The sequence below is a fragment of the Zootoca vivipara genome, chromosome 2 (assembly GCF_963506605.1).
Source record: "Zootoca vivipara chromosome 2, rZooViv1.1, whole genome shotgun sequence".
Lineage (NCBI taxonomy): Eukaryota > Metazoa > Chordata > Lepidosauria > Squamata > Lacertidae > Zootoca > Zootoca vivipara.
Genome location: NC_083277.1, coordinates 103837892 through 103863676, shown reverse-complemented (window position 1 = coordinate 103863676; position 25785 = coordinate 103837892). Strand labels below are relative to the sequence as shown.

The 25785-nt window shown below is 41.1% G+C and overlaps 1 protein-coding gene across 8 annotated transcripts in view; it reads right to left on the bottom strand.

The window, feature by feature from the left end:
* The window catches only part of BPTF (bromodomain PHD finger transcription factor), a 67692-nt gene that overhangs the window by 2957 nt on the left and 38950 nt on the right, over positions 1 to 25785 (bottom strand). For 2 of the 8 annotated variants that reach the window (XM_035103992.2, XM_035103990.2), the window contains exons 14-30: positions 25452 to 25576; positions 24170 to 24298; positions 23911 to 24061; positions 22342 to 22465; positions 19869 to 20121; positions 18859 to 19020; positions 16761 to 16912; positions 15419 to 15542; positions 14415 to 14635; positions 13629 to 13860; positions 12524 to 13437; positions 11542 to 11624; positions 10383 to 10608; positions 8864 to 9237; positions 3844 to 4017; positions 2696 to 2888; positions 2064 to 2148 (exon numbers count right to left, since the gene is read on the bottom strand). In XM_035103992.2, coding sequence (XP_034959883.2) covers positions 2064 to 2148; positions 2696 to 2888; positions 3844 to 4017; positions 8864 to 9237; positions 10383 to 10608; positions 11542 to 11624; positions 12524 to 13437; positions 13629 to 13860; positions 14415 to 14635; positions 15419 to 15542; positions 16761 to 16912; positions 18859 to 19020; positions 19869 to 20121; positions 22342 to 22465; positions 23911 to 24061; positions 24170 to 24298; positions 25452 to 25576 — 3722 coding nt within the window. The remainder of the gene's footprint in view (positions 1 to 2063; positions 2149 to 2695; positions 2889 to 3843; positions 4018 to 8863; positions 9238 to 10382; positions 10609 to 11541; positions 11625 to 12523; positions 13438 to 13628; positions 13861 to 14414; positions 14636 to 15418; positions 15543 to 16760; positions 16913 to 18858; positions 19021 to 19868; positions 20122 to 22341; positions 22466 to 23910; positions 24062 to 24169; positions 24299 to 25451; positions 25577 to 25785) is intronic. The other 6 variants (XM_035103991.2, XM_035103993.2, XM_035103996.2 and 3 more) reach the window with 6 other exon arrangements.

Genomic DNA, 25785 nt, shown 5'->3' with positions numbered 1-25785 from the left:
TGGTTTTTATACCCTTAATTTTCAGCTTTGGCTTTCCTTATTTTTTTATCGCTCAAAGCAATTAGTGCACATAAACTTGCTTAATTTGCAGCTCATCTACTCCTGCTGATTGCTCCTTATTTCAATTAATAACCTTGGTTGACTGCTTTAATTAGTTGTCACTGAAATGCACATGCAATCGCACAAAGAGCAGACTGTGATAAAGGACCCAGTTCTGTAACTGCCATAGTAACAACAGAGAATGAAATGAAAATGGTGAAAAGGAGATGAGGGTAAGCGGACACCTTCTTGTGATAATAATAGAAATAATGATAAATAATAGTCAGGAAATAGAACCATTTCTCAAATTCTACGTGAACAGTATTTCCTCAATATACATTTGCTATCACGAACTATGCAAAGATTATTATTATTATTATTATTATTATTATTATTATTATTATTATTAAAAACTTGCTCTGTCCTTGCACAGGCTTCTGCTAGTGGGACTCGTTAGTTGAATCCTGCATTTTGAGTAGGAAATCAGATTAAAATATGCTTATGTAGGCCCAAATTTATTCCTAATTCAGAATATAGAATTAGCACATGAACTTTAACTTATTTATGGCACAACTGCCAGACATTAGACCTAGGCCAAGTACAGATGTAGATTTATCTATGTAACTAAGACTGCTTTACTCTTTAAGTTAACGGTGCTGTTGCACAGAGGTCCTGCTAGTCGTCTTTCCAGAAGCTTCTGGCTGGCCACCGTGAGACCATGTTGCTGGCCTTTGGCCAGACCCAGCATGACTCTTCTTTTGTTCTTAACGTCAGGATCTCTGTTAGAAGACTTTAAGGCGTTGGGGACAGGGTATTTGAAAGACCATGTTCTCTCACGTTTGTCACCTCTGCTCCTCTGCCTTCACAGGCACCACTGACTGGGCCACAGAAGAGGGCCTGATACGGTGGTGGCATCAAGGATGAGGACTGCCCTTCCACTCAAAGTTTGGTTGGCTCCGTGTTTTATAGCAATTACTCCAGACATCCTCATTTTGTCAGGATTTTTATTCTAACTGGCTTTTTGTGTTGCACTGTTTTCTAATTATTAGTTATGCTTTATTCCAATGTTGTTACAATTTAATTTTTAATTTGTGTGTGTACACACACCCACACCCACACCATATGGTGAGCCACCATGGTGACCCTTGTAGTAGAAAAGTGGGATGCAACTCTCTCTTTTAAACCATTTTAAATTGGTTTTTAAACAAATACAATAACCATTAAACACTTATCCAGCAGTACATCGAAGGGTGCATGTTTTATCCATTGTCTCTAGACATGCACTTACACATTCAACACTCAAACATAATTACTTAATGTAACCGCTCCACTGAGACTATTGAATGGCTGGTATAAGGAAGTCTTGATTTTGGTCATTAACATAGTTAAAGAAAGGGGTCCACGTTTCCTGGAAGGTGTCACTCTTTGTTGTGCCTTTAACTGCTCTCCTGTGCCTGGTAACTCAGAAATTGCTATATCCCAGATGTTATTTTTTACAAATCTCTTTAAGGAATCTAAATCAGGGGTCAGCAAACTTTTTCAGCAGGGGGCTAGTCCACTGTCCCTCAGACCTTGTGGGGGACTGGACTATATTTTGAAAAAATAAATAAAAATGAACGAATTCCTATACCCCACAAATAAGCCAGAGATGCATTTTAAATAAAAGCACACATTCTACTCATGTAAAAGCACGCTGATTCCCGGACCGCCCGCGGGCCAGATTTAGAAGGCGCTTGGGCTGGATCCGGCCCCTGGGCCTTAAGTTTGCCTACCCATGATCTGAATAAATACATCATTTTGCTCCGTGGTAAGCTACAGAGCCGTATGAAAATTTCTTTGGCTGCCATTTTTTTTGCAGTGACTAGGCAATAAGTCCCACCATATGCAATGGCACATACTTCCAGGTATACATGAACAGGATTGTTTCTTTGGATTTACCCTTCTGTGTGATGAGCATATCCTGGTTAACAGATCTGTCAATGAAAGGCTGAGTATGTAATCAAATCACGTGGGAATACACTTACCCATCGGTTCTTTGATAACACCGTAATAATCTGGAGCATCATTGGGATCTACCGGTTCTAGGAATGGCCATGCCATCTTGTGAGCCTGTTAGGAAAAGGAGATATTCAGTTCAAAATTCACTTCATTCATTAAGATGAACCTCATTTCACCCTAGGTCTAGTGGGCTGGATCGACTGTTGGCTGTTCCACAAACAAAAGGGCTCCTTCCATTCACAGATGCTACTCAGAACCAGCAGAGGCTCCAGCTAAAGAAGAAGGGGGAGGAGAGATTATCTTTGCCGATTCCCTTTATCCCTTACCATCTCACACGCTGTCTCTGAGCAGCTTCTTGGGAACACAGGGAGATGCAAGAATCGGCAAGAATTGTCTTCCCCTTCCTACAGTAGAGCATCACTAAGCAGAAACCAGGATCTAACTCTGTGTGTCTGAACTGCATGGTGTTGGGAAGGGATATATGAGTAGATATTTATAATTTGGGGCAATTGCTACCTACTAAGTAGCCTGCTCTGGCTTCAGAGGGAGTTTTATGTACTCAAGAGTGCTTTTCAATTCCATGCATTTAATGAAATTACATTGCCAAAAGATGTATTAGTACCGGATTTAAATATGCTGGTGGACTAAATTACCTTACCTGTAATGACCGTAGCACTCTCTTCAGCCCCTCATAATCTTTATCAGTCAAGGGACTGAGTACTGTCATGGCATCTTCAGTTGACTGACACTGCGGACAGACATACTCATCAATGAGGTCTGCCTCACTTTGCAAAATACCAACGCAACGTCCATGATACCAGTTCTGACACCGGTCACAGCCAATGTAAAATCTGCAAGATCCCAAAAAAACCAGTTAACCTTTTCATGAAAATAGTCCACTGGTCAGAAATCTAAACCGAGTAAGAACATTTGCCTCTTGAATTTGAAAGGAAACATGCTATAAATGCTAATCAAGCTACAGTACATGTTTACTGAAATAATTATAACAGCATTCCATTGTGAAGAAAAGTTACCAAAAACCACCAGAATGCCTATATTACGCAAATCCAATTGGAAAAAAACACGTAAACATAATAGGCCGTATAGTAACAATTGCAAAGCTATTTACTCAAAACTACTTTTCAAAAATTAGATACAGCTTCTTATAATGCCATTATAAGAAGCAGTATCTAATTTTTGAAAAGTTGTTTAGAAGAAAAACTACCAGCATCAACAACATTTAATCTCAAGCAATTGAAGTATCTACAGACCATAACAGCTTGCAAAGCTGAAAGAAACAAAAGTGAAGCCAGAAATTGTACATTTTGCATTTGCAAACAGAGGTGTTACCAAAAGTAATAGTTTGCCCAACTATTTTTTAATATAGCTATATTCCTTTAAAAATGGTAATTCAGAGTCCTGCAACACATTAAAGGGGTATTCATAACAATAACAGACTTAATACCACTCAGATACCCTTATCATATTCAGTTTAAACAAAACATAACTTTAATTACAGTAAGTTAGGAACCCCTACTAGCTATTATATTTTGTAGGAAATGTGCTGTAACAAATCAGTAAAATTTGCCTGCTTTAGAATATTAACTTGTTTTATTAGAAATATTGCAAACCCCACTTTTCCTGAAATTCAAACACTCATCATTTTGAGCAACATTTCATTTTTTAAAAAAAGTCACATCACAACATATGTGGAACATTATTTCTTTTTTGTTCAAGAAACACATTACCAAATTCAGAGCAGTTTGCTACCTATATATTAAATAAGAGGTTCTTGTCAGAACTCACTGTGACTCATCATAAGGTGTTCTGCAGATACAGTATAATTCCTCACTGCTGCCCTCTTGTGCCCGTTTACACTCATTACAGATGTACACATCCATTTTCTTAGCCTCCTTTTCTGTGATGCCAACACATTCTCCATGATACCAGTTAGTACAAAGATCACAGCCAATATAGAACCTAAAAGTATTTACAATGAAAATGACAATGTAATTGTCATTTCAAATGGCATGGCACTTGCTAACCTGATTCCCTGAAATGTTCTGATTTCATTTTCCTAACTACATCAACCTACCCTTCCACAGCTAACCTCTGAAGCTAATGTGGTGGACATAGTTCTTCAGGGCCTAGTTCAATAAACAGTTGTATTTCTTAGAAAAACAGGTTGGTTGATATGCACTGAATTCTGAAATATGAGAATGTCTCAACTGTGAATGCACAAAGACAAGGCCAAAGAAAAAGATATACATTTTCAAAACTGTGCAGCCAAGAAGCCACTTAAATAGAGGCAAATTTTTAAGATTTGAAAATGTCTATCTCCATTTTAAAAAAACAAAGCACAGACACAATTGGAAGTTAACAGGTACACTAAAAAAAAGCATGCATACCAGCCATGTGTAAAATACATATTGGTATAACATGACATGAAGGGAAATGGGACAAGTGGATGTAAGTTTTAAAATTTCTAAGAAACAGCCTAAAATCGGTGGAATTTGACTCTTTAAAACTGAAATGCTATTCCTTCAATAATGTAAATTCTCAAGACAACACTGTGTGACAGATCAAGTATGGTATGGGTAAGGCATGAAGTAAAAAAAACACCACACAATTCTGCAACTATCTCTCTCACACTGACAATTTTGCAAGTCGATATCATTTGACTGCATCTAAACTCAAATGCGACTACCAAAGGTTATGGAGAAAAAAGAGCCATGTCTGTGGCATACTGTGTCAAACCACAGTCTGACGCTCCAATTCTTTCCCATTCATCCTGGTTTGGGGCAAACCATATATCCAAACGGAAAAGCTACGTTTTGTGCCTATCCTATACAGTACACTGGGATTATAAAACTAGGCTGCAGAGCTGGAGATGTACTGTGTGCCTTGAAACAAGAAGGGAGGGAAAGAAGGAAAATGCAGACAGGACGGGAAGAAGGAGAATGTTGATTCTTAAGGGCGATTCTAAGCTCGTTCATGTGCCACCAAAGCTGGTTTGGTGTTACATCTTTAATGAGCTTCTATCTCAAAGCTAATTTGAGTATGCCTTCAGGGTGCCCTCTCCTCGTGCACCATGTTAACATTTTTACTAACGTTATGGGCTGAATACCTGCAGACTGATCGGCTCCAACATAAAACATTGCTGCACAGCAATGCTTAGTATATATTCTGTTCCCTATCCCCAGCTCATAAAAAGCCCCCCCCCATAATAGCTTGGAATTTATTTACTACGGGTTCAATGCTCCCTTTGTAGCATTGTTGAGGAACTTCTCCACTACAGATTTTTCAAGCGATATCTCAGTTCACCACCTTTACTCCTGGCTTGCCTTCCACTGCTGCCACAACAGAACATCTACTGAGCCTAAAGAAACAGTTTTGCTACAGGATGGACAGGCATACACATCACAAGGACTGCTAATACCAATGCACTATGGCTTGGATCCAGGTAGCATGAGTGGAACTCTGTTCACACAGTGGGGCTTCTCTACCTCTCCTCCTCTGAGCATCCCCCACTCAATTCTGGATAAGTCCCCTCCCCATCAGGAGCAGCAGAGAGGCAGCAGTAGAAGGAATATCCCATCACGAGAGCAGAATTCTGCTCTCCCTGCTCAGTATGCAAGCCTATGGCTCCTGACAGATTTGCTTCTCTTACGTTCTGTCAACCTCTGAGAAGACTGAGCATATTAAGGCTATGGGCTTGAACTGCAAGAAGCCTCATCCCTACACTTAGCATAATTCTAGCATAAAAACATATACAGAATGTGGTATGAATCACCAGCTCTCTTTCATGCCATCACTGAAACTTTTTTTTAAAACTAATCCAAAGTAACAAAATGGCTTGACTAAAATTTTAATAACCTGCAATTCGTAAATACCAATGCTGCTGTTCCATTTGTGCAGAAGTATTCTGCTTGAGTGGGACCCAGGGGGCGCTGTGGGTTAAACCACTGAGCCTAGGGCTTGCTGATCAGAAGGTCGGCGGTTCGAATCCCTGTGACAGGGTGAGCTCCCGTTGCTTGGTCCCAGCTCCTGCCAACCTAGCAGTTCGAAAGCATGTCAAAATGCAAGTAGATAAATAGGAACCGCTACAGCGGGAAGGTAAACGGTGTTTCCATGTGCTGCTCTGGTTCGCCAGAAGCGGCTTTGTCATGCTGGCCACATGACCTGGAAGCTATACGCCGGCTCCCTCGGCCAATAATGCGAGATGAGCGCACAACCCCAGAGTCGGTCACGACTGGACCTAATGGTCAGGGGTCCCTTTACCTTTACCTATTCTGCTTGAGCAAAAGGATGCACCACTTCTCTCTCCTGGTGTCCCCTGCACACTCCCAAAACCTCTTCCAGAAGGTTGGGAGATGGCCTCTGGAGCAAGTTTTGGGGGCATGAAGGAAGAGAAGAGAAAGGGAAGTCACGCTGCATGAGGAACTCTGTTCACGCAGTGCTGGATCCAACCCTAGCTGATCTACTCACAAATGGAATAAGTTCAGAGTTGGAGTAGAGAATGAAACTCCCTTCTAATTGTTTTCAACTGCAAGGGAGAAACTACCTTATTTGTAGAAATGTATTAAAAATGCTGAACCCATAAATTAAAACCTGAGATCTACTCCTAAGAAAAGCCCCATTAAAATTAATATCAGATACAAAGGATCCGAGTTTGGTGGATCATGCTCAGTCTTAACAAAACAAATGCTTTTTCACGCACATGGCGGAATTAATTTCAAATGTGCCACCTTATCCACATGGTTTCACTATACTGCATTTTACAATACCATACTTTTCCATCTATAAGATGCCCCCATGTATAAGAACCCCCCCTATTTATGGGGTCTCAATTTTAAGAAAATGAGGGGAGACGGCCCAAAGATGTTGAACTTCTCCCCCCACACAGCTGCACATGGGAAACACTAGATCGTTTCCCATGCTCAGCGGGATCAGGGGAAGTTGTGCTCCCAACTGGCACGCATGTGTGCCGCTCCCCCCCCCCAAATGCCACTATCCATGTATTGGACAAACCCAGTTTTTTGACACTATTTTTGAGTCAAAAAACCTTGTCTAATATACGGAAAAACACACTAAGTTCTAATAAAGAAACATTAAGCTGCATCATGTTGTTGTGCCACTGCCAACAGTTCTAACTAAATTGATTTGTTAAGCTGTTAACTCTTAAATCACAGTAAAAGGCTTATTTGCTCATTCTGCTATAAAGCACCTGCAATCATTTAATTCCTTTTGCTCACTGTAGTCCAGAGAAAGAAAAAAACCCATTCGGCTGAAATTCCAGCCTATGTTAAAATGTAGTATTGCACAAGGGCTTGTTTTTAATTGTGTCCCTCTGCTCATAGAAGGCTCTTTGCTGCAGCAGATCTTTCGATGAACTAAAGTGGTAGAAATGATTTTTAAATTTATTTTTACAAATCCCCCTTCTTTTGCAACCCCTGGTACTACTGCCCATATTGTTCTGAAGGGCTCCTCTGCAGTATGTTGGGGGACAGTGCGGGGAGGCAGCACTCAGGCAGCAGAGGGAAGGAGAAATCAGCAAGACACTTTGTACCCCAAGTTCAAGGAACTGTCTGCTGGACTGAAGAGCCTTTCTTGTAAGCGGAGGGACACAACTGGATAAAACGGAACAAGACTCTACCTTAATATGATGATCATTCATAAAGCTTTCCTCTAAAGATGGGAACAAGAAATGGCACACTGGGGACTCTTGACTCCCACAAATTTAGCACAGCTACAGAAGCTTAGTAAAAAGTATAAAGTTGGCTTGGCAATGAATACCAGAAATTGGAGCAGGACAAGACGCAGAAATGAATGCTTCACTTTGGTACCATAACCAGAGATGAATTGATTTTGATCTATTTAGTAAAAGTGAATTTTGTGAACAGGGCACAGTTTCACTAAAAGGACCTTTTAGGTGGTACTGACTTTTACTGGTTCCCACCCTAATGTTTTCTCCATTACAGTAGTACCTTGGTTCTCGAAGGTAATCCATTCCGGAAGTCCGTTTGACTTCTGAAACGTTCAAAAACCAAGGCGTGGCTTCCGATTGGCTGCAGGAGCTTCCTGCACTCAAGTGGAAGCCATGTTGGATGTTCAGCTTCCAAAAAAACATTCAAAAACCAGAACATTTACTTCCGGGTTTTCGGAGTTTGGGAGCAAAACTGTACGAGTACCAAGGCGTTTGAGAACCAAGGTACGACTGTACTAGTAGAACTCTCCCTTTCATTGTTTAGTATTAATAATTTGATTAATAATTAAGTTGAACATATTTTATATAGAACTGCAGTCTCCATTTTGTTAAGTGCCTCCAGCTTCTAAAATACCAAGTCTAAAAAAAGAGTATTAAATAATCTAAGAAGAAATAAACACTTAAAAAAATGTACTGCAGCACAGCAAATGCTTCTCCCCCTAAGCAGAAATACAATCCAGAAATCTCTTTGGGGGATGTCCAGAGCCTGTTGAAGAGAAGAAGACTGGCCTATAATCCTTTGCTTCCAAAGCAGAGGCATAAAGACAAAGGAAAGAATAAAAGCAAAATAAAGGATGTGCAATGTGAGACATCATACAATGGAAACATGCAAATAGATAAAATATGAATCACAAAAACTAATAGACTGGTATTTAGAAATACAATCCTGAGTGCTTACATCTTCAGTACCTTCCCAGTGACCGTATAGACAACTGATTATATATATATATATATATATATAATCTTTCAACCCCATTTCTGGTAATCTCCCACAACTACTAACTAAATGCTAAAACTAAACTAAGTATAACACAAACACCTTTAAGGTCCACTACTCACTTAGATTCATCGTAAGGCGTCTTGCAGATGCAGTAAAGCTTGGTGTCCTTCTTGGATTCCTTTGAGGTAGTAGATATCATTTTCTTTTTCTTCGATTTAGAAGACGAGGACTCTTTCTCTTCCTCTCGTTTTCTCTTATGGGATGAAACAGGTGTCGTGATTGTAGTTGTAGTTGTCGATGCAACATTGGTACTGTGTGGTGGTGGTGGTGGAGGAGGTGGAGGAGGAGGTGGTGGTGGTGGAGGAGGAGGAGGTGGTGGTGGTGGTGGAGGAGGAGGTGGTGGCACTGCTGCAGCAGCAGCGGCAGCAGCGGCAGCCGCCTGTGCCTTTTCTTTCTCCCTCTTAATTTTTGCCAGGTCTTTCTTTAGCTCTTCCTAAGTGAAATTAAAAGCAAAGAAACAGCAAACATGGACAGTTAATGACAAGGTCAATCTAGATATATGCCATTAAACACATGGAGCTAGTCACTCTTGCTGTGTATGCAAGTTTTTTGTATGGGCGGTGAAGATTTCGCGCGGGGGTTCCGGTCCTGGCCCCCGTGAGTGTCGGAGCACATATAAGTGTACTCCGCCCCCTTCTAGGTCCAAAAAGACCTGCACATCAATTTAATGCACCTAAAATAGTTGCCACTTGTATTATGATGCTGTGAGCTGCCCTACACAGAATTTATTGGACCACAGCATTTGTGGACTTGTGCATTTCCACAATGTTGTTTAATGGGTGTTTATACTTTGTAAATGGCTTAGAAGTCTGTTCTGGCATTAAGAGGTAAATTAATTAATGATGGGGGGGGTGTCAAAGCTCTGTCAAGAAATCAGAAATCAGTTTGCTACCAATGAAGACAACAAGGCACACAGGAAATGTAAATTATAAGAAATAAGCAGAATCTAGTTTTATGAGATGCAAACCAACAGGAAAACATTTAAATGGAATTAGCTTAATGTAGTATCTATGCCTAATTTATCAATACACTAACATTACCTTAGAAATAAATAGCTCTGCATAGGCATATTCATATGCATAACTTTATATCAACTTACCCTTTGTTTTGGAGGCCTAAGGAAGCAAATCTCACCAAAACCCAAATGAAAGATTTAAGACTATGATGAGCTATACCTAGATATGTGAATGATTAGCCCCTTGCTCACTGCTATCGCCAATCTTCAGTAAACATACAAATTTATTTTTGCTATAACTACTTTACCTTTACCTAAATGTCTTTTGTGTTTTGTGGTAAGACAGCATGGAATTCCCACAGTGCTAAATCTGTCTGGAATGGACCAATTAAGATTTCAGCTAAAGGGTTGTGGATCATCAGTCAAGAGTAAAGGCCAAGGGAATATAATGGGAGAGAAAGTGCTAAAATGTGGCGAACTGCACTGAGACAGAATGCACTTAAGTTAAAATGCATATATTGAGTGGGAATATCCATGAGTACAAAAAGTCTAGCTCTGAACTTTCTCTTACATAGTCAAATAAATAAGCTCAACAATTCATTAAGGAGAAAAATTCATTTTACCTGCACTTCAATTTGTAAGTCTTTGTCCAGAAGTGCCCTTTTCTTTAGTATTTCAGCTTTAAGTTGTTCCTTATGTTTGAAGAGCAGAGCTGAGAGTTTAGTTGCATTCTGTTTACTGCGCTTTTGTTCCACACTCTCTTCTCGCTTTCGTTTCTTAGCAGCCTGTTTCTCTTCTTTATCTATCTTATCCAGAATATACTTCATTACCTGGTTGCACACTATCATTCTGGAGAAGAAATAGCAAAAATACTATTATGAAGAGACAAAGATTGCATTTGGTAATCAAATACAAATAAGAACAGCTTTAAGATCATGGCTAAAGCTGAAGAGCATTTTTAGGGAGAAGAAAAAAAATCAATCAGAAACCAAATCTTTTTATGGTACCACAGCCTCTAGATTAGATGTTAGTACACATTATGTGAAGCTACAAGGTGTACAAACAGGCACCCCAACCCTCTAAATAATATTCTGTATTCACAGCATCTCTTCCTTTTCCACCATTCAAATTTTGTAGATAGTAAAAATACCAGCAGACATGGGACAATGTCAGGTCATATTGTAAACATGCAGAAAAAACATGGAGCGGTTTAAGTAAAGGGATGCTTGCAAAAACATACTGTTATCCAGTTTTGTAGCATTGTGCATTTTGTGGTTTCTGTGTAGGATCTGAGGTTGGAAGAAGTTATTTTAAAGAGATCACCTATTTTTTATACCAAAGAAGCCTAATATTGAGTAGTATGGTCGCAGCAGGCGATAGAGACCCCCAGCTTCTTCTCTGCCTCTTGTCCCTCCCCCTGCTCCTCGCCAGCCTCCGATTCTGAACTGCTCTTCACCACAGACTCTTCCTGCTCACTAAACCCTGTTACCTCTTCACCTTCCAACACCTTCTCCCCCCAGTCTGTTCCCTTTTCTCCTTCTGGCCACTCATTGTAATCCCACCACCAATCCTCCGGATCTTCTCCCTTGGGGGTTCCCCGGCTGTAGACTCCCACCAATTCTCTGCACCCAGCCAGTTCATGACACAGTGGCTCAAACAAACATGAGCAATCATTTCTATGAGTAAGCTGGTAGTAAACGTTTGCATTAGCACATATTTTTCTACACCAGAAAATACTGAAAGGCACCATCGCCTTGCTTAATGTCTGTCCATCTGCCTTACCGCTGATTCTCTTCCCGTTCAGCAGGGGTCAACGTCTTTTTCTGTTTTAGGTGCTCGATCACAGCGTTGTGCTTCATTACCACCTTCAAGAAAAGGGGGTGGGGGAAATCAAAACCTTTGATGGCAAGAAGCGACAAAATGAAAATCACTTTTTAAGCTGCAGATAATTTAAAACCCAAGTGTCACAGAGATGGCGTCACCCACGACCAGTAAAGAAAAAGCGGCCTTCATTTGCTCAGCAGTTGCCTGTGCAATTCTGGTGAAGGGAAATAGGAGCCCTTGACTCCTTCTAAAGCTGAGGAAGAAGCAGATTGGAGGGGGGGGGAATATTAGCTGCAGAGGAAGATTTGATGGAGAAGTACGTGAGCTAAGAGGTGAAGCATTCTCGGAGTTTCAGTTCAAGATGTATGGCACTATAGCAGGGATAGCCAACATGTTGCCCTCCAGATGTTGTTGGACTCCAGCTTCCATCAGCACCAGGCAGCATGGCCAATGGTGAGGGATGATGGGAGTTGAAGTTTAACAAGTCGGGGTGGGGGGACGTTACCTACTCTAATGCTATACTACGGCAACAGAAATGACCGTGTATGAATTTTCTTCCCCAAATTCATCACTAGTAGTTTACAACACTAGGCTGCTATCCTGCCAAGTCTTCTCTTCTACAGAAAAAATGTAGTGCGGAAATATTGTGGAAGACTGAGCAATCAGATCCAAGTCTCTTCTCCCCTGAACTGAAGACACTCTGGCAGCAAACTATGATGTAGTAAATCATGACCCAGATGCCACCAAGTACTTAAAAAAAAAACAACCACCAATATTAGATACAGAACACCTGTTACATTTACAAAAAGGGATATGCAATGTAGTTTAATAAGGAAAGACCCCTAAAATTTAAGATTAAGATTTGCACAGGCCAAAGGATTCACATACATATAGCTTGATGGCCAAGAACAGGAGTGATAATGCCTTTGGATAAGTGTACCTGTTTCTGGATAATGTCACTCTGATTAGAAGCCTGGAGGGAGTGCTCACGTTTAATTTCAATATGCTGCTGTTTTTTCTTCTGCTGCTGTTCTCTGAGCTGCTGAACCCTTTGCAGTTGCTCTTGAACGCTGGCCGCTTGAACAGTTACCACATTCTGGATCTGATGAGCTTGCACCGGGCCAGCTTGCTGAATCTGAATAGGCAACTGAAGCTTAATTTGCTGAGGCAGACCACCTTGCTGGGCCTGTATCTGAGCCACAACATGGGACGGGAGCTGAGAGAACACCTGGACTTGCTGCTGAAGCTGCGGAACTGTGATCACCTTCGTCTGCGGCGGCTGGATTTGCAGCTGAGGACGTGGAGATTGCACGGTAACTTGATTTACATTTGGCGCGGGTGGCAGAGTTTGAACCGATGTTGGAACCTGGGGCTGCGAAGTCTGAATTTGGATCGAGGGTTGCGGCTGCATCGGGACGTGCTGTGGCGCTGGAGTCTGGACCTGAGCTGGCTGAATCATTTGAACTTTGGGCAGGGTCTGCGGGGGTACCCCTGTCTGGGCCTGGCTTTGAACTTGAGCTAAAGACTGCCCTTGCGGAAGGCTCTGGGGTGGAGTCTGAGCAACGGCTGGAGTTACAGTTGGTTGCGATACTGGAGGCTGTGCTTCGGAGATAACTGGGCATGGAAGTGGAGCTGGAGGCTGAGCTTCGGCGGCTGCCTGGGCTTCAGCCTGAGGCGGAGATTGAGTAGGCTGCGTCTGAGCTGGAGGCTGAGGCTGAATACTCTGGGGTTGCCCTTGAGACTGGCCTTGGAGCTGACTCTGAGGCGGCTGGGGTGCAGGAGGAGGAGGAGGAACCTCTGGCACTGGCTGTGTTTGGGTCTGTGCTTGAGAAGTTTGCTTCTGTTCTCCTGCAGCTGGGAAGACAAAAAGCATGACTTACCTTTAGAGCCATGCTAAGAACAATCTGAGGAGCAGCTTTCCTTCTCTAAGAAGCCACCACAAGGCTCCAGCATTTCTAAGCCCAAAAAGCATTCCTTAAGAAAAACTACTTTCATTTCATAGCTGAAATGCATGTGTTTCCATTTAGTTTTTTAAAAAACTCTACCTGGTGTTGAGGTGGAAACTGTAGTCGTAGTAGTACTAGCTGCGGTAGCTGCTGCTGCTGGTGGTGGTAGTGGGGTGAAAAGAAACCGCTGGATTGTACCATTTGGCATAGCTGCTTGCATTAGCTGTTGTCCTGGTCCTGGTATTACCGTGACACCCTGCGGGATCAACTGCAACTGCCCAGTGGTTTGACCTTGCCCCTGAATCACCACAGTCAAACCTTGACTGCCACCCTAAAAGTGGGGAAAATGTAAAAGTCAATGTCCACAAAAGATCCCAATGGAGTATATCAAGGGCTTGCACTGTGTAATGAACTTTCCAACTGGAACAGTTGGTGACACTCAATGTTGGTGCGTCCCCTTCTCCTCCCTGCAATCACCCACCCACAATTTGCTCCCAGAGGCCCCCCAACCTTCCACAGAAAATATTGATTGAATACACGCGAGCTGCATGGAGGAGAGAGACTCCCTTCCACCGCTAGTGAATAAGATTTCACCCACGAGCTCTGGCATTTGGTTATGTAAAAGAGCAGTCTTTTCTGAAAAATCATTTACCACACCTATAGGTTTTTCAACAATATTGCAACAGAAACTAAACATGTCATTTGAGATCAACCCATTTACCTCCAGTGGTAGAGGAACCTTAGCTTATCATGAATCTTTTCCAAACTTCTTACAAAAATATAGTAGATGCAGTTATTAACTTAGAAGATGCCTGCTTTAAATTGACATTGCATGTGCAAGGAAAGGCAAATCATTGTCACACAACAAATATCCCGAAAGCTTACCTGTCCTTGTGTGAGCTGCGTGAGTTGCGCCATTGTAAGTTTCACCTGACCCTGTTGAGGACGAGGTGGGTGTGGTGGTGCAGTTTGCGGCTGCATGTGCTGCAAAGGGGCTCCTGGAGTTGTCACTACCTTTGGATTTGCAGAAACGGTGGTGGCACTAGACACTGCTGTGGAAACAGGCTGACCTCTGATTATCTGGGTCACTACTTGCTGGGTCTGGCCTGCATGGACATATCATTTGTATTATTAAGAAGCTGTTCCCAACACAAGAAACCTCTGTGAAAAAGAATGCCAAGGTCGCTTCTCCCTCCCAACTACCAAGTTCCATTGACCAGTAAAATCACTGGGTCCATTGACCAGTCGTGTGCCTCTATGTTTCTTCAAAGCCATGAGAAAAATACAGCCTAGTATTATCTCTCATTCTGCAGCTTAGTTATAATATACGCCAACCTGGCTAAGCATTGGTCCTCTGGATGTTGGGTTTCAACTTCCAACAGCATAGCAGGGATAATGCGAGTTGTAGCCCAACCGTATCTGAAGGGCCAAAGCTTAGCCACTCTTGATAGTAGCCAGAATGTACAGGAACCTGTAACTATTTATTGAAGTCCAAGATGGGTTTGGACTCCTGTTTCTGGGGGAAAAAAAGCCTTCAGTGCAGTCTGCAGTGGATCTCAGCTTTTCAAAGCACAAAAAAGAAGGCAAATATTCCTATCGTCTAGCAGAAGCACCCTGTCTGAACCTAAGAACAATTTGAGTACCAGCCAGAGTATTTATTGGATTTATGATTCAGAAACAAAAATAAGTAGCAAAATGCACAGTCCTTTCTTTTTAGTATTATTCAGCTGACTGGCCCTAAATTTATAAGTTTTATCAGTAATTTAAAGCAAAATCCCTAACACAGACATGCTTGAATTAGTGTTGATGGTACTTTTTTTTCTTTTTTAAATGAAGAAAAGAATCATGGATTTCACATACTGGAGGTGTAAAAATCAAAATTAACCTACTAGTTGGAAGAATACCTTGCTGTACCACGACAGGTGTCCGAATGATGGTCTTTCCTAATGCCGATTGCTGAAGTGGTGTCCTTATGACTGTCATCCCAGGCCGGAGAGGTGTCCCAGCCATTACCTACACAAGTTACAAGGAAAACAGTGAACTTTTTCTTGCACTAAGGGTAAATGGCAGAAAAGGCAAAACTTATTTCTATACATATTGTGACTCGTATATGGAAAACAAAACAAAACACCTTAAAACCATTTTTAAAAAAGGTAAGCAAAAGGTTGAAAAAAGCAAAACATTCCCCAATGTAAAATGTAACAATATATAGCAATATAACATTATATTTTTACTTTGTTTTTTTTCCCTAAGCTTTTTATTTATCCAAAACACTTTTCAAAAGCCTTTTTAAAGTGCGAACTGCATTACTTTTTCTCTGGTTAATCCACCGCTCTTCAAACATCTCCATTCATATTTCTTTTCATAAAGTTTTATTTATGTACAGTAGTACCTCGGGTTACAGATGCTTCAGGTTACAGACTCTGCTGACCCAGAAATAGTACCTCAGGTTAAGAACTTTGCTTCAGGATGAGAACAGAAATTGTGCAGCGGCAGCGGCGTGGCGGCAGCAGGAGGCACATTAGCTAAAGTGGTACCTCAGGTTAAGGACAGTTTCAGGTTAAGAACGGACCTCCAGAACGAATTAAGTTCTTAACCTGAGGTACCACTGTAGTGCAACCTGGCCATTTGCAACAATAATAAAACTCGAGCGCTATGAAAAATGAAATCACATATGTATAAGAAAAAACTGGAAGAAATGACAGACAGACAGACAGAGAGAGAACACACAAGAGGACCCATAAAAGAAAAAAATTCCCTTGGGGCATTCTTCAAACATGGGTAGCAAGGAGACCTGAACTGGTCCAGAAGCCAGCTGATTTAAAGCAAGTTCCCATAGTAAAGATCTACTGAGGGATAAGTGACAAAAGTAGACAATGTTCTAGTTCCTGCATTATGCTCAGCCAGGCCATGACTTAGCAGAAACATGCAGGTTCCTACAGCAACCATGGCTTAGCCCCAGGTAGTGCTGGAGGAGTAGAAAAGTGCAGCGGATGCAAGCTTTGGTACAGGATGCTGGCTTAGTGTTATGCGCAAACTGGGCCAATGAGTGTCTCCTAAGAAAATCAACAATTGTATGAAACCCAATGTTTAGATTTCAGATTTTTAGGTCCGAGTTCAGGCACTGTAAATAGTTTCTAGATTAAACGCCATCTCAAATGGAGTCCAATAGCAACTTTATTACAAAACTACAAGATCATTCATCTTAAATAATAATAATAATAATCTTACTTGTGAAGCACTCGTTGTACACACAGTCCCTGTGTTATTTGGCCTAATAGTTACAGTTGCTGTCCTCGGCTGGAATGAAGTAAATGTTTGTTGGTTTGATCCAGTAGTTGATGGAATGATTCCCAACACTTTCTGCTGCACTTGAACTACACCTATTCAGGAAAAGTATTCATCAATTTAAAAACATTACTAAGTAAAAGATTAACACCCTCTTGTTTTAGGTGATGTGACTCACTCTGCAGAATATTTATACAGGTCTCTAAAGAATGAACCCACATTCAGGAGGGTTTGTACTGGGGTGCAGCAGGGAGCATTGACACATATTCACTTAAATAAGAATCACACTATGCCTCAAAGTTGTACATCGCTAAAGAAAATAAGCAATCTTAGTCGCTGAGAATAGTTCTAAATTTTGAAAGTTTACAAGGGAGTTAAAGCAGAAGAGCAGGTCTGGGTTTAAAAATGATTTAACAGACACATCTTTTAGATAACCTGCAAGCATAATGACAGCTCCTTCTTCAACTGAGAAGTTGGGAATGGCACAAAGGATCACGCATATAAATTCTAATCTGGCACAGACATCTTTGGATCTTCCCTACAGAGAAATGGTATTTTGGCTAACCAGATTCCTTGCTAAATGTATTCCTTTATCATGGTTAAGACAGAAGAAAGAAATTTACTCGGTGGAGGGGAAAGGCAGTGCATGATCCCATGGTTCTCTCTTAATCGCTTAACCAGCATAAAGAAAGTCTACATGTTACATCTGTATCTCTCCAGATAGCAAAGACAAAAATCAAACACAGTCTTTAATTGGTGTCTGAAACTGTAGAGGGGGGGCGGGGACAGGACTGAGCTCCCTTGGGGACAGAATGCTACAAAGGGAGCCTCAATGCAGAAAAGATCCTATATCTCCTATATCATGCAACCAACCCACATATTCCAGCTGATGGGACCACAAGCAGGGCCTCCCCTGCAGATATGAAAGCACAAGGCATTACTTGTGCAAAACTGTCAGTAATTGGGTCTAAAGCCTTTTAGGGCTTTGTACACCAGTACAACAATTTGAATTGAGCTCACTAGCACACATGTATAGTGCAGTATTTGGTTGGATTGGCCACTGAAGCTACCTGTGCTTCGAGTGTTATCTTAGAACTGAGAAGAACCTGTCCCTTCAGGGTGCTATATCACCCAGAACTGTCTGACTTCCAAATGTCTGAACTTGGGAACCAACTTCCCATAGCACCTCCATCTTATCAGGTTCAGTTGGTTAGCCCTCATTTAGCCAATCATGTCTCCAGGTACTGGTCCACCACTTTCACAGCTTCTCCCAATTCAGATGGATTTTTTTTTTGGGGGGGGGGAAGAGAGAAAGAGTAAGCAAGTGAGCTTTCTGGCTACCTGGGTGTCAACTGCATATTTGGCACACTGTGCTCCAAATCCCCAGCTAACACCTCTGTTTAGATTCGTATTGATGTTAACTAGCATGCCGTCAAAGATAGTCCTGAAAGTAGGAGTGGAACTGCTGCAACACAGTGTACTCAACCAGCAAAGCCTTTCCATGGTCAACGGTAATAAAAGTAAAAGCCTGTGAACTCTCTAATATAACCATTTCCCAACATAATGAAAGGTATATGCAGCCCTTCTATTAAGGCAGAAAGTAGGGTTTTTTCCACTAAAGTCTTCAAAAGCTGATAATGTGGAACATTATGTAGGTCAGCAAAAGGATATCAAAGATAGATAATTTCAAACAGGAACAAATTCCCACTGGAGAAACTTTAAAAAGCTAGAAATTGTTTTTCAAAAAATATGTGATCACTCAATTTTCCTAGGAAAATATGCCTTTGGAACCCTCTTGCATTACATACCAGACAGGCACTGTCTCTATTGTCTTTTTGGCCCCTGCTGAATTCCTCCTTTTTCTTTTAAGTCTTTTAAGCGGGTATTTATTTATTTATTTATTTTTATATTCCAGTTTGCATTTGCATGCATGTTTTGATGTTTTCATTGTTGAATCGCTTTGTGATGTTTTATGAAAAAGCGATTCATAAATGGAATGAGCAAGAAAGAAAGAGTTCAAACTGCAACGGCGTTCTCCTACCTCCTTGAGTAGCTGGGACGTTAACAGCAACTATCTTGCTATTTGCTGGTAGAGGCAGCTTTGTTATCACTTTGCCTGCCATAGTCACTGGGCTGCTTGCAATCTGGAAAGTCTGACCACTGCTGGAAATAGTTGTTGCTGATGTAGCAGTTGTGCTTGTGGCTAACAAAACAGGAATGGTGGTCAGTTTCTGTTTTCTTGAGACAGGCCACCAACAGCAAGTATCATCGCAGCATTGGCATGGTTGCCTTTAAAATGCTGTGTGCTCTAAATAATGTCTCTTTACAAGGAAAGGTCTTAAGAGCTGGCACTTTCTTATGAAGTTTATAAAATCTTGAATGGTTGCAACAGTGGATATATAAATGCTTCTTTAAAAAAACAAGCCCCCTCTTTACGGGTACTTCAGTTCGTCTAGTGAAAATTTTCAGGACAGATGAAACAGAAGGGCTGCTTCATGCAACTCAATTCATTACCACAAGGAATGGTGACATCCTTACATGAATTAAATCTATAAACTGCTGTTAGCCATGATAGCTATTTCAAACCTTTATGACAGAGGCAACATACCTTTTTGAGTATCAGAATATAGGAGTAAGCTTTCCCCATCACCACCATGCATTGCTTTGAGTTTCCCTGGGAAATGTGACTGTTCTCTTGAGGAGACATGAGTACTAGGCTCGATGAATGAGCCTTGGCCTAAACCAGTTTATGCCCTTACAAAGCACACCCCATACCCCATATTGACAAATGTGTTAACCCACAGCTACAGCTTTTAACAGAAAAAAGTCTTTCTTCCCAGTTCAAGGATGTAGCTGAAGAGAGCATCAATTAGGTTTAAATACTGCAAGCTTATCGGCAGTCCCCTATCCCATTGGAGATCATGGCTAATAGATGCCTGGGCATATGAACCACCTCAAATGGTACAAGTAAAATTTTGGTTTTATGTTTTTTGTTTTTAAAGGGTGAAGATTCTCCGTCATTTTTTTAAAAAAACTAACTCACTCATTTACCTGATGAAGACTGGCCTTGTTTAACCCAGGTAGCAAAAGTCTGGTGAAAGTTCTTGTTCTGCTGGAATGTTACTGTAGCTGGAGATCCCACTTTAGTAGCAAGCACCACTTTGGTTCCACTGGGAATAGAGCGTGGCAGTGGGCCAACCATAACTTTCTGAGGAGTGGAGACGGTGGTGGCCGTACCGCTGGTAGTCGTAGCTGTAGCGGCACCACACACGGCAGGCAACTGCTTCTGTTGCTCCAGTCGCTTCTAAAGGAATTAAATAGAGGGATAAAATGAAGAAAAGCTACCACTAGTCCGCTCTACAATATCAGCCCTCTCACCCTATGTTAAAAAAGCACACTAAGGCTGCTGTAATCTTACAAATGCTCACTGGAAAGCAAGTCATGCTAAACACAGCCGGACTTGCAAGTAGGCATATGTCCGTACAACGTGCTTTGTGTGAAAGTAATTTCAAATGCAAGAATTTTCAAAAGTGAGACGCCACCGTATTTGCAGAGAGCTAGCAATAGGAAGGCTTCCAAAGAGCAAGTGTTCACAAGTGCCAAGCTTTATTATCCATGGAAAGTCTGAATAGATCTGATCTGGCATACCGTAGCAGCTATGAGACAGAGCTACAAAGCAGGATGCCTTTGCTTTGAATCTCTCCTCTTGCTACAACCGCTAGGGGGTGTTCCCCTCTTGTCATTTGTAACCTGTAGGTGGTAATAATACTGATCTGATTTAGGATTTCATGTAAGAAATCGTGCGCCCTCAAAATTGGGGTTGGGTTGGGTTGGCAGAACCCCCCATGTTGTACATGGTTTGTGTTTAATTTTTTTGGGTGGGTGGGGGAGGGAAGGGCAGGTTATATTAACAGAAAACCCACCCATATAAAGCAATGCTTTCAAAACATAACTTCGAGTAAATAGCCTTTTCTGATTACATTATATAATGTTTAATAATGTACAAAAAGGAGGTTCATAACTAAACATTAACCAAATCAATTTAAGGAAGATCAATTTAAAGAGGACTTAAAATCTTAAAGAAATATCTTCATTCTCATTATTAAGTGGTGTTTAACAGTCTGAATAAGGGACCCAGGTGGCGCTGTGGTTAAACCACTGAGCCTAGGGCTTGCTGATCAGAAGGTTGGCGGTTCCAATCCCTGTGACGGGGTGAGCTCCCGTTGCTTGGTCCCAGCTCCTGCCAACCTAGCAGTTCGAAAGCACCTCAAAATGCAAGTAGATAAATAGGAACCGCTACAGCGGGAAGGTAAACGGCGTTTCCATGTGCTGCTCTGGTTTGCCAGAAGCGCCTTTGTCATGCTGGCCACATGACCTGGAAGCTGTACGCCGGCTCCCTCGGCCAATAATGCGAGATGAGCGCGCAACCCCAGAGTCGGTCACGACTGGACCTAATGGTCAGGGGTCCCTTTACCTTTACCTTTAACAGTCTGAATAGCTGTATTTGCTACAGTGCTTGGTTGGATTTCTATTTTGTTACATGCCCCTCATATGCACAACGATTTGCTATAAAAATAGCACACTTTTAGAGAAAAGGGGAATTGGTTGGTTTTTTTCCCCTTTTTAACTGGAGCGGCATTGTATCAGCTATCTAAAACAGAAATAATGCCTTTGGAATATGATCTTATACTTGTCATTAAGAAATTTTAAGCAGTCACTGAAGAAACTATTATTTGGTGGACATTTTTTAGTTGACTTTCCTCAGAGGGTGCTACCCTTTGTCATTTGTCTTATTTTTGCATTAATGTGGGTTTAGTTTTCATTATAACGTCTTTTGTTTTTAAAGTCAAATGTACTGGTACTAAAATATATAAAGCAAGCAAGCAAGCAAAATAAATAGGGTTGCATCTTAATTCATAATTAGTTACCCTGAGTGGACATTTTGTTGAGAAAGATAGACATAAGTTTTTCAAAAAATAAATAATGAATGAGATGTTTAAAAAGAAGAATAAGTACTGAAAGAACTTTGCAGTGGTGACACCATTCTTTACTGGGCAAACAGGAAAAGTTACAGATTTTATGATGCATGCATGCGTCAGAATTAAGAGATTGAAGGTGTATCCACTTTTTAAAATACTGATTTATACAAATTAATAATTTAGTTTTCATTCCAACATGGAAGCGTCTCCGATTCTATTTTTGGCAGGATGTCAAACCTTACTTCCATGAGATCTAGGTTATTTAGGTATCTTAGCAACATCTACGCTAACACTTTTGTAAGACTGAAACACAACCCTGAAGGAGAGAGTCAAATTCCCATTGTATGTGTAATATTAAGAGCACATCAAATTATTAATTTTAATATCACAATGTAGTTTTTCCGATAGGGATATGGAAATATTTACTCAAATGAAAACATTTGAACAATTCTATGTAAGAAAGAGTCACTTCCATGTTTATTTTTGGATGCACAAATGCAAGCAATGCAAACTTCAACAGGCGGGACTACCAAGAGCTACCCCACCTGCTGGGCAGCCAATCGCTGTTGTTTTAGTTGAGCCTCCATTTGGGCCTTGAATTCCTCAGCCTTCTTCTGTTCACTAACCTTAGCCTGTTGCTCAACTGCTTGTGCCTTTTCCTTCTCCACTCTGTCAAAGAGATGAACAGAAAATCAGTACTGGGCATTGCAAATTACTACAAAACATGCATTTTATACCAACAGCCCTTTTTACGTGATAGGCTTGCTTATGTGTGAACTTTCTTAAATCTGGCTGTCACCTTCTGTCAAGTTTAATGGCATGCAGCTCCCATGAACATTCTCACAGTTTGTGCACTTTTACAAGAGAAACTCTATGGGTTGGATCCAGAGTTGTACTTCTGTTTGCAGAAGAGTCCGACAATCAGCAAAGACTTGCACTGAAGGGGAGAACAGGGTGGTTTTCATTTTATTTCCCCTATTCCCTGTAGCCACCAGCACCACTTCCCACATTTTTTCTAGAGGGTCTCCTGAATTGGCAAAAATCGCCTCCCTCCTTTCTCCTGTGGAGCATCCCATGGAGCTTCAGTGAGAACTGACTGAGCTTAAATCTGAAAGGAGACATAGTTAGAACTGTGTGGATAAGCAAAAAAGGCAAAGGGCTGGGGGCATAGTCCAAGAGAGAGAGAGAGAGAGAGAGAGAGAGAGAGAGAGAGCGCACGCGCACCAGCCAGGGTAGGGGGGAGCCCAGATGGAATATACTGAGCATGCACCAGGTGGCTGGCAGGGATAAATGTTAATAATGAGGCCTGATGTGAAGTAAATTGGAACCTAAGTTGCAACAGAAACCAGGAAAAACACACAGGACACACAGCACTGCTGCCATAATGAGACAAGAAAGGTTGAAGTTTAAAAACTTGAGTGTAAAGAGATATCAGAAAGTACATGTACGGACTATGTAGAAAGCGAAAAATATTGAAACTGGACAGAGATGTCATGAAGCTGACGAAAGCAGGGGTAAAAGCGGAAGGAATACAGAGACCAGGGAGGGAATGAGTAGGAACCAGTATGCAAAACAGCTAGAGAAACTAAGGGCTGGGGAACAAAAAGAGGACTGCACAGTTTAAAGTGTTGAGAGTTGTATCCGATGTTGCACAAGCAGAAGGCAAGTTTCCGCAGCACATTTCTCCCTTTTCCTCTGCCCACACTGCATCACCCAAAATGTCAGGTTCTCCCAATCTCCTGGAGAGGCTTTTGGGGTAGAAAGTCATGGAGGGGGAGCGGTCTTCCGCTTGCTCAACAATGGATACCACCCTTAGTGTTCAAATTCACATATTGATTGCAATTAAGCAACCAAATATTTGGCTTCATGTCTCTAGTTTCCCCCTGTTTTCCATTAACTGACAGCAGGGCATGCCAATGGAAGGTATATCTATTTGATAGTGTAAAGTGTACTTCTTTAGTTTCTACTTACTAGGCTGTACACATAGTTCAAAATTATTTTGCAGCTTTAAACTGGTTATTTCAGATATTAAATCTACACCCAATGGCGTATTTACACATCTAAATACGTTCAAAAAGCAAGTCAAAGAGCTTAATTTTAAGCTGTTAGTTTACCTTTCAGAAAATGCTTTTATTTCCCATAGTTCTAATTCCTCCTCTGCTACCCAGGTTTCAATTATAACAGGGCCTGTTTGTTTTGGAGTTTCTGGCCTTTTGGGTCGCAATGCACTTGATCGAAGCCCTTTCCTCTGAGGCGTAGGAGTTTCTGCAAGAACAGAAGGCAAATTAATATTCAGTTTAAGTATCTGATAGCGTCTCCCTAAATTCACATACTCCTCTATAAGTAACTTGGGTATTTTATATTCATGCTTACCTTTAGGGGCCTCTGGAACACCAATCGGACAAATAATTTTCCGTACACAGTATTCCGATCGAATTCCATATGGTCCAACATCTCTTCGCTTGATTATTTCAGTTGTTGTTATTTCCGTTTCCGATGTGTCTACAAACATTCATTTCAAAAGTTTCAATTGCAAGTCTAGTAAGAAATGTCTCTCCACAAATTCTGGAACAACTTATTCTCAAATATCATGGTTGAAATATTGGTGTTTTGTTAAAAAACAGTCCAGATTTATTTTCAGTTAAAACTTAGTATTGGTTTTTAATGGCCTGATGTACTGCAGCTCAAAACATAATTACAAGACAATAAATATAAAAAGTCAAGCCAGTGTTATGGAGAAAATTTCCATTAATTATTCTACAATTAGAAAGAGAAAGCTTCCCAGTTTGCTAAACTACAGTGTCTCCATGATGTCTGACACAGGTAGCTGGTTTAAGGCTCTTTGTAAATCAGGACTGCAAACCACATTTTGATATTTGATGTAGAGAATACTAAAACACAGTTTCCTGGTTTAGACCTCAAAGTAACTGTGGTTTAATAAAGCATGAAGTCTCCTCTGTAGTCAGGTACAGATAGGAGGAGCATTTGAGCTTGTGTCCAATGTATCCAATGATGTTGTCCTGACAGTGCAAGGACTTCCACCTGCACAATGCAACATTTTCTACCGCCCCCCAAAATCAGTTTGGGGTTTCCTCCAACCCTTCAGAGCAAGGGGGGGCACAGAGAGAGGAAGTATTGTTGCATAGGTTGAAGTCTTTGCACTAACAGGATGACTTCACTGGATACAACCCATAGTTTGGTTGACTGGGAATGTTACACCTGAATCTGGGCTGAATATGCCTTACATTCCCTGTTCCACTTAAAGACACCCACACCACGTGGAATCACAGAATCATGAAATTGTAGAGTTGGAAGGGAATATTGCCAGGAAGGAATGGAACCAGTGAAATACAATGACTCCAGTTCTCATCCAAAATGATTCCAAGGGGATAATCAACATAGCCAGACGTCACCCTCCCTAAATCTCCTGATGAATATTGCTTAGGAGGAAGGAAGTTTCAGTACCAAACTGGGAACCAGACTGAGAAGGGTCTAGTAAATATGACAGAGGTTATCATGATAAACCTTCTCAGGAAAATAAATCCTTTTGCTTCAAAAGACTCAAGTTTTTAATGTGTATTACAAGTTCTGAAATAATATTTAACCAGCAATGTTTTTATAAATTAGCAAACTTAAGTATTCCTAGAATATCTACCTGTACGTGTAGTTCCTCCACCAGGTGGGGGTTTAGCAGCCATGTCATCCCATTTCAGACATGCCCAGAGTAACCTTAACATAAGGCTAACCCCTGCCAAAGATTTTACAGTTTGCAGTCGGTATCTAGAAAAAAATAATCATAAAGGAAGTCATATAAATAACTTCTAATTTCACAAAGCACCTGGTCTAAATGCCATAGCTCTCACGAGATAAGGCAAAGCTTCTTATTTTACAGCTAAAAGTGGAGTGTATTTTCATATAAATTACAAAAATCTGTGGTACTCATTATACAGGCCCGTGCTATCATATGTTGGATCTTGCTCTATGCAAGT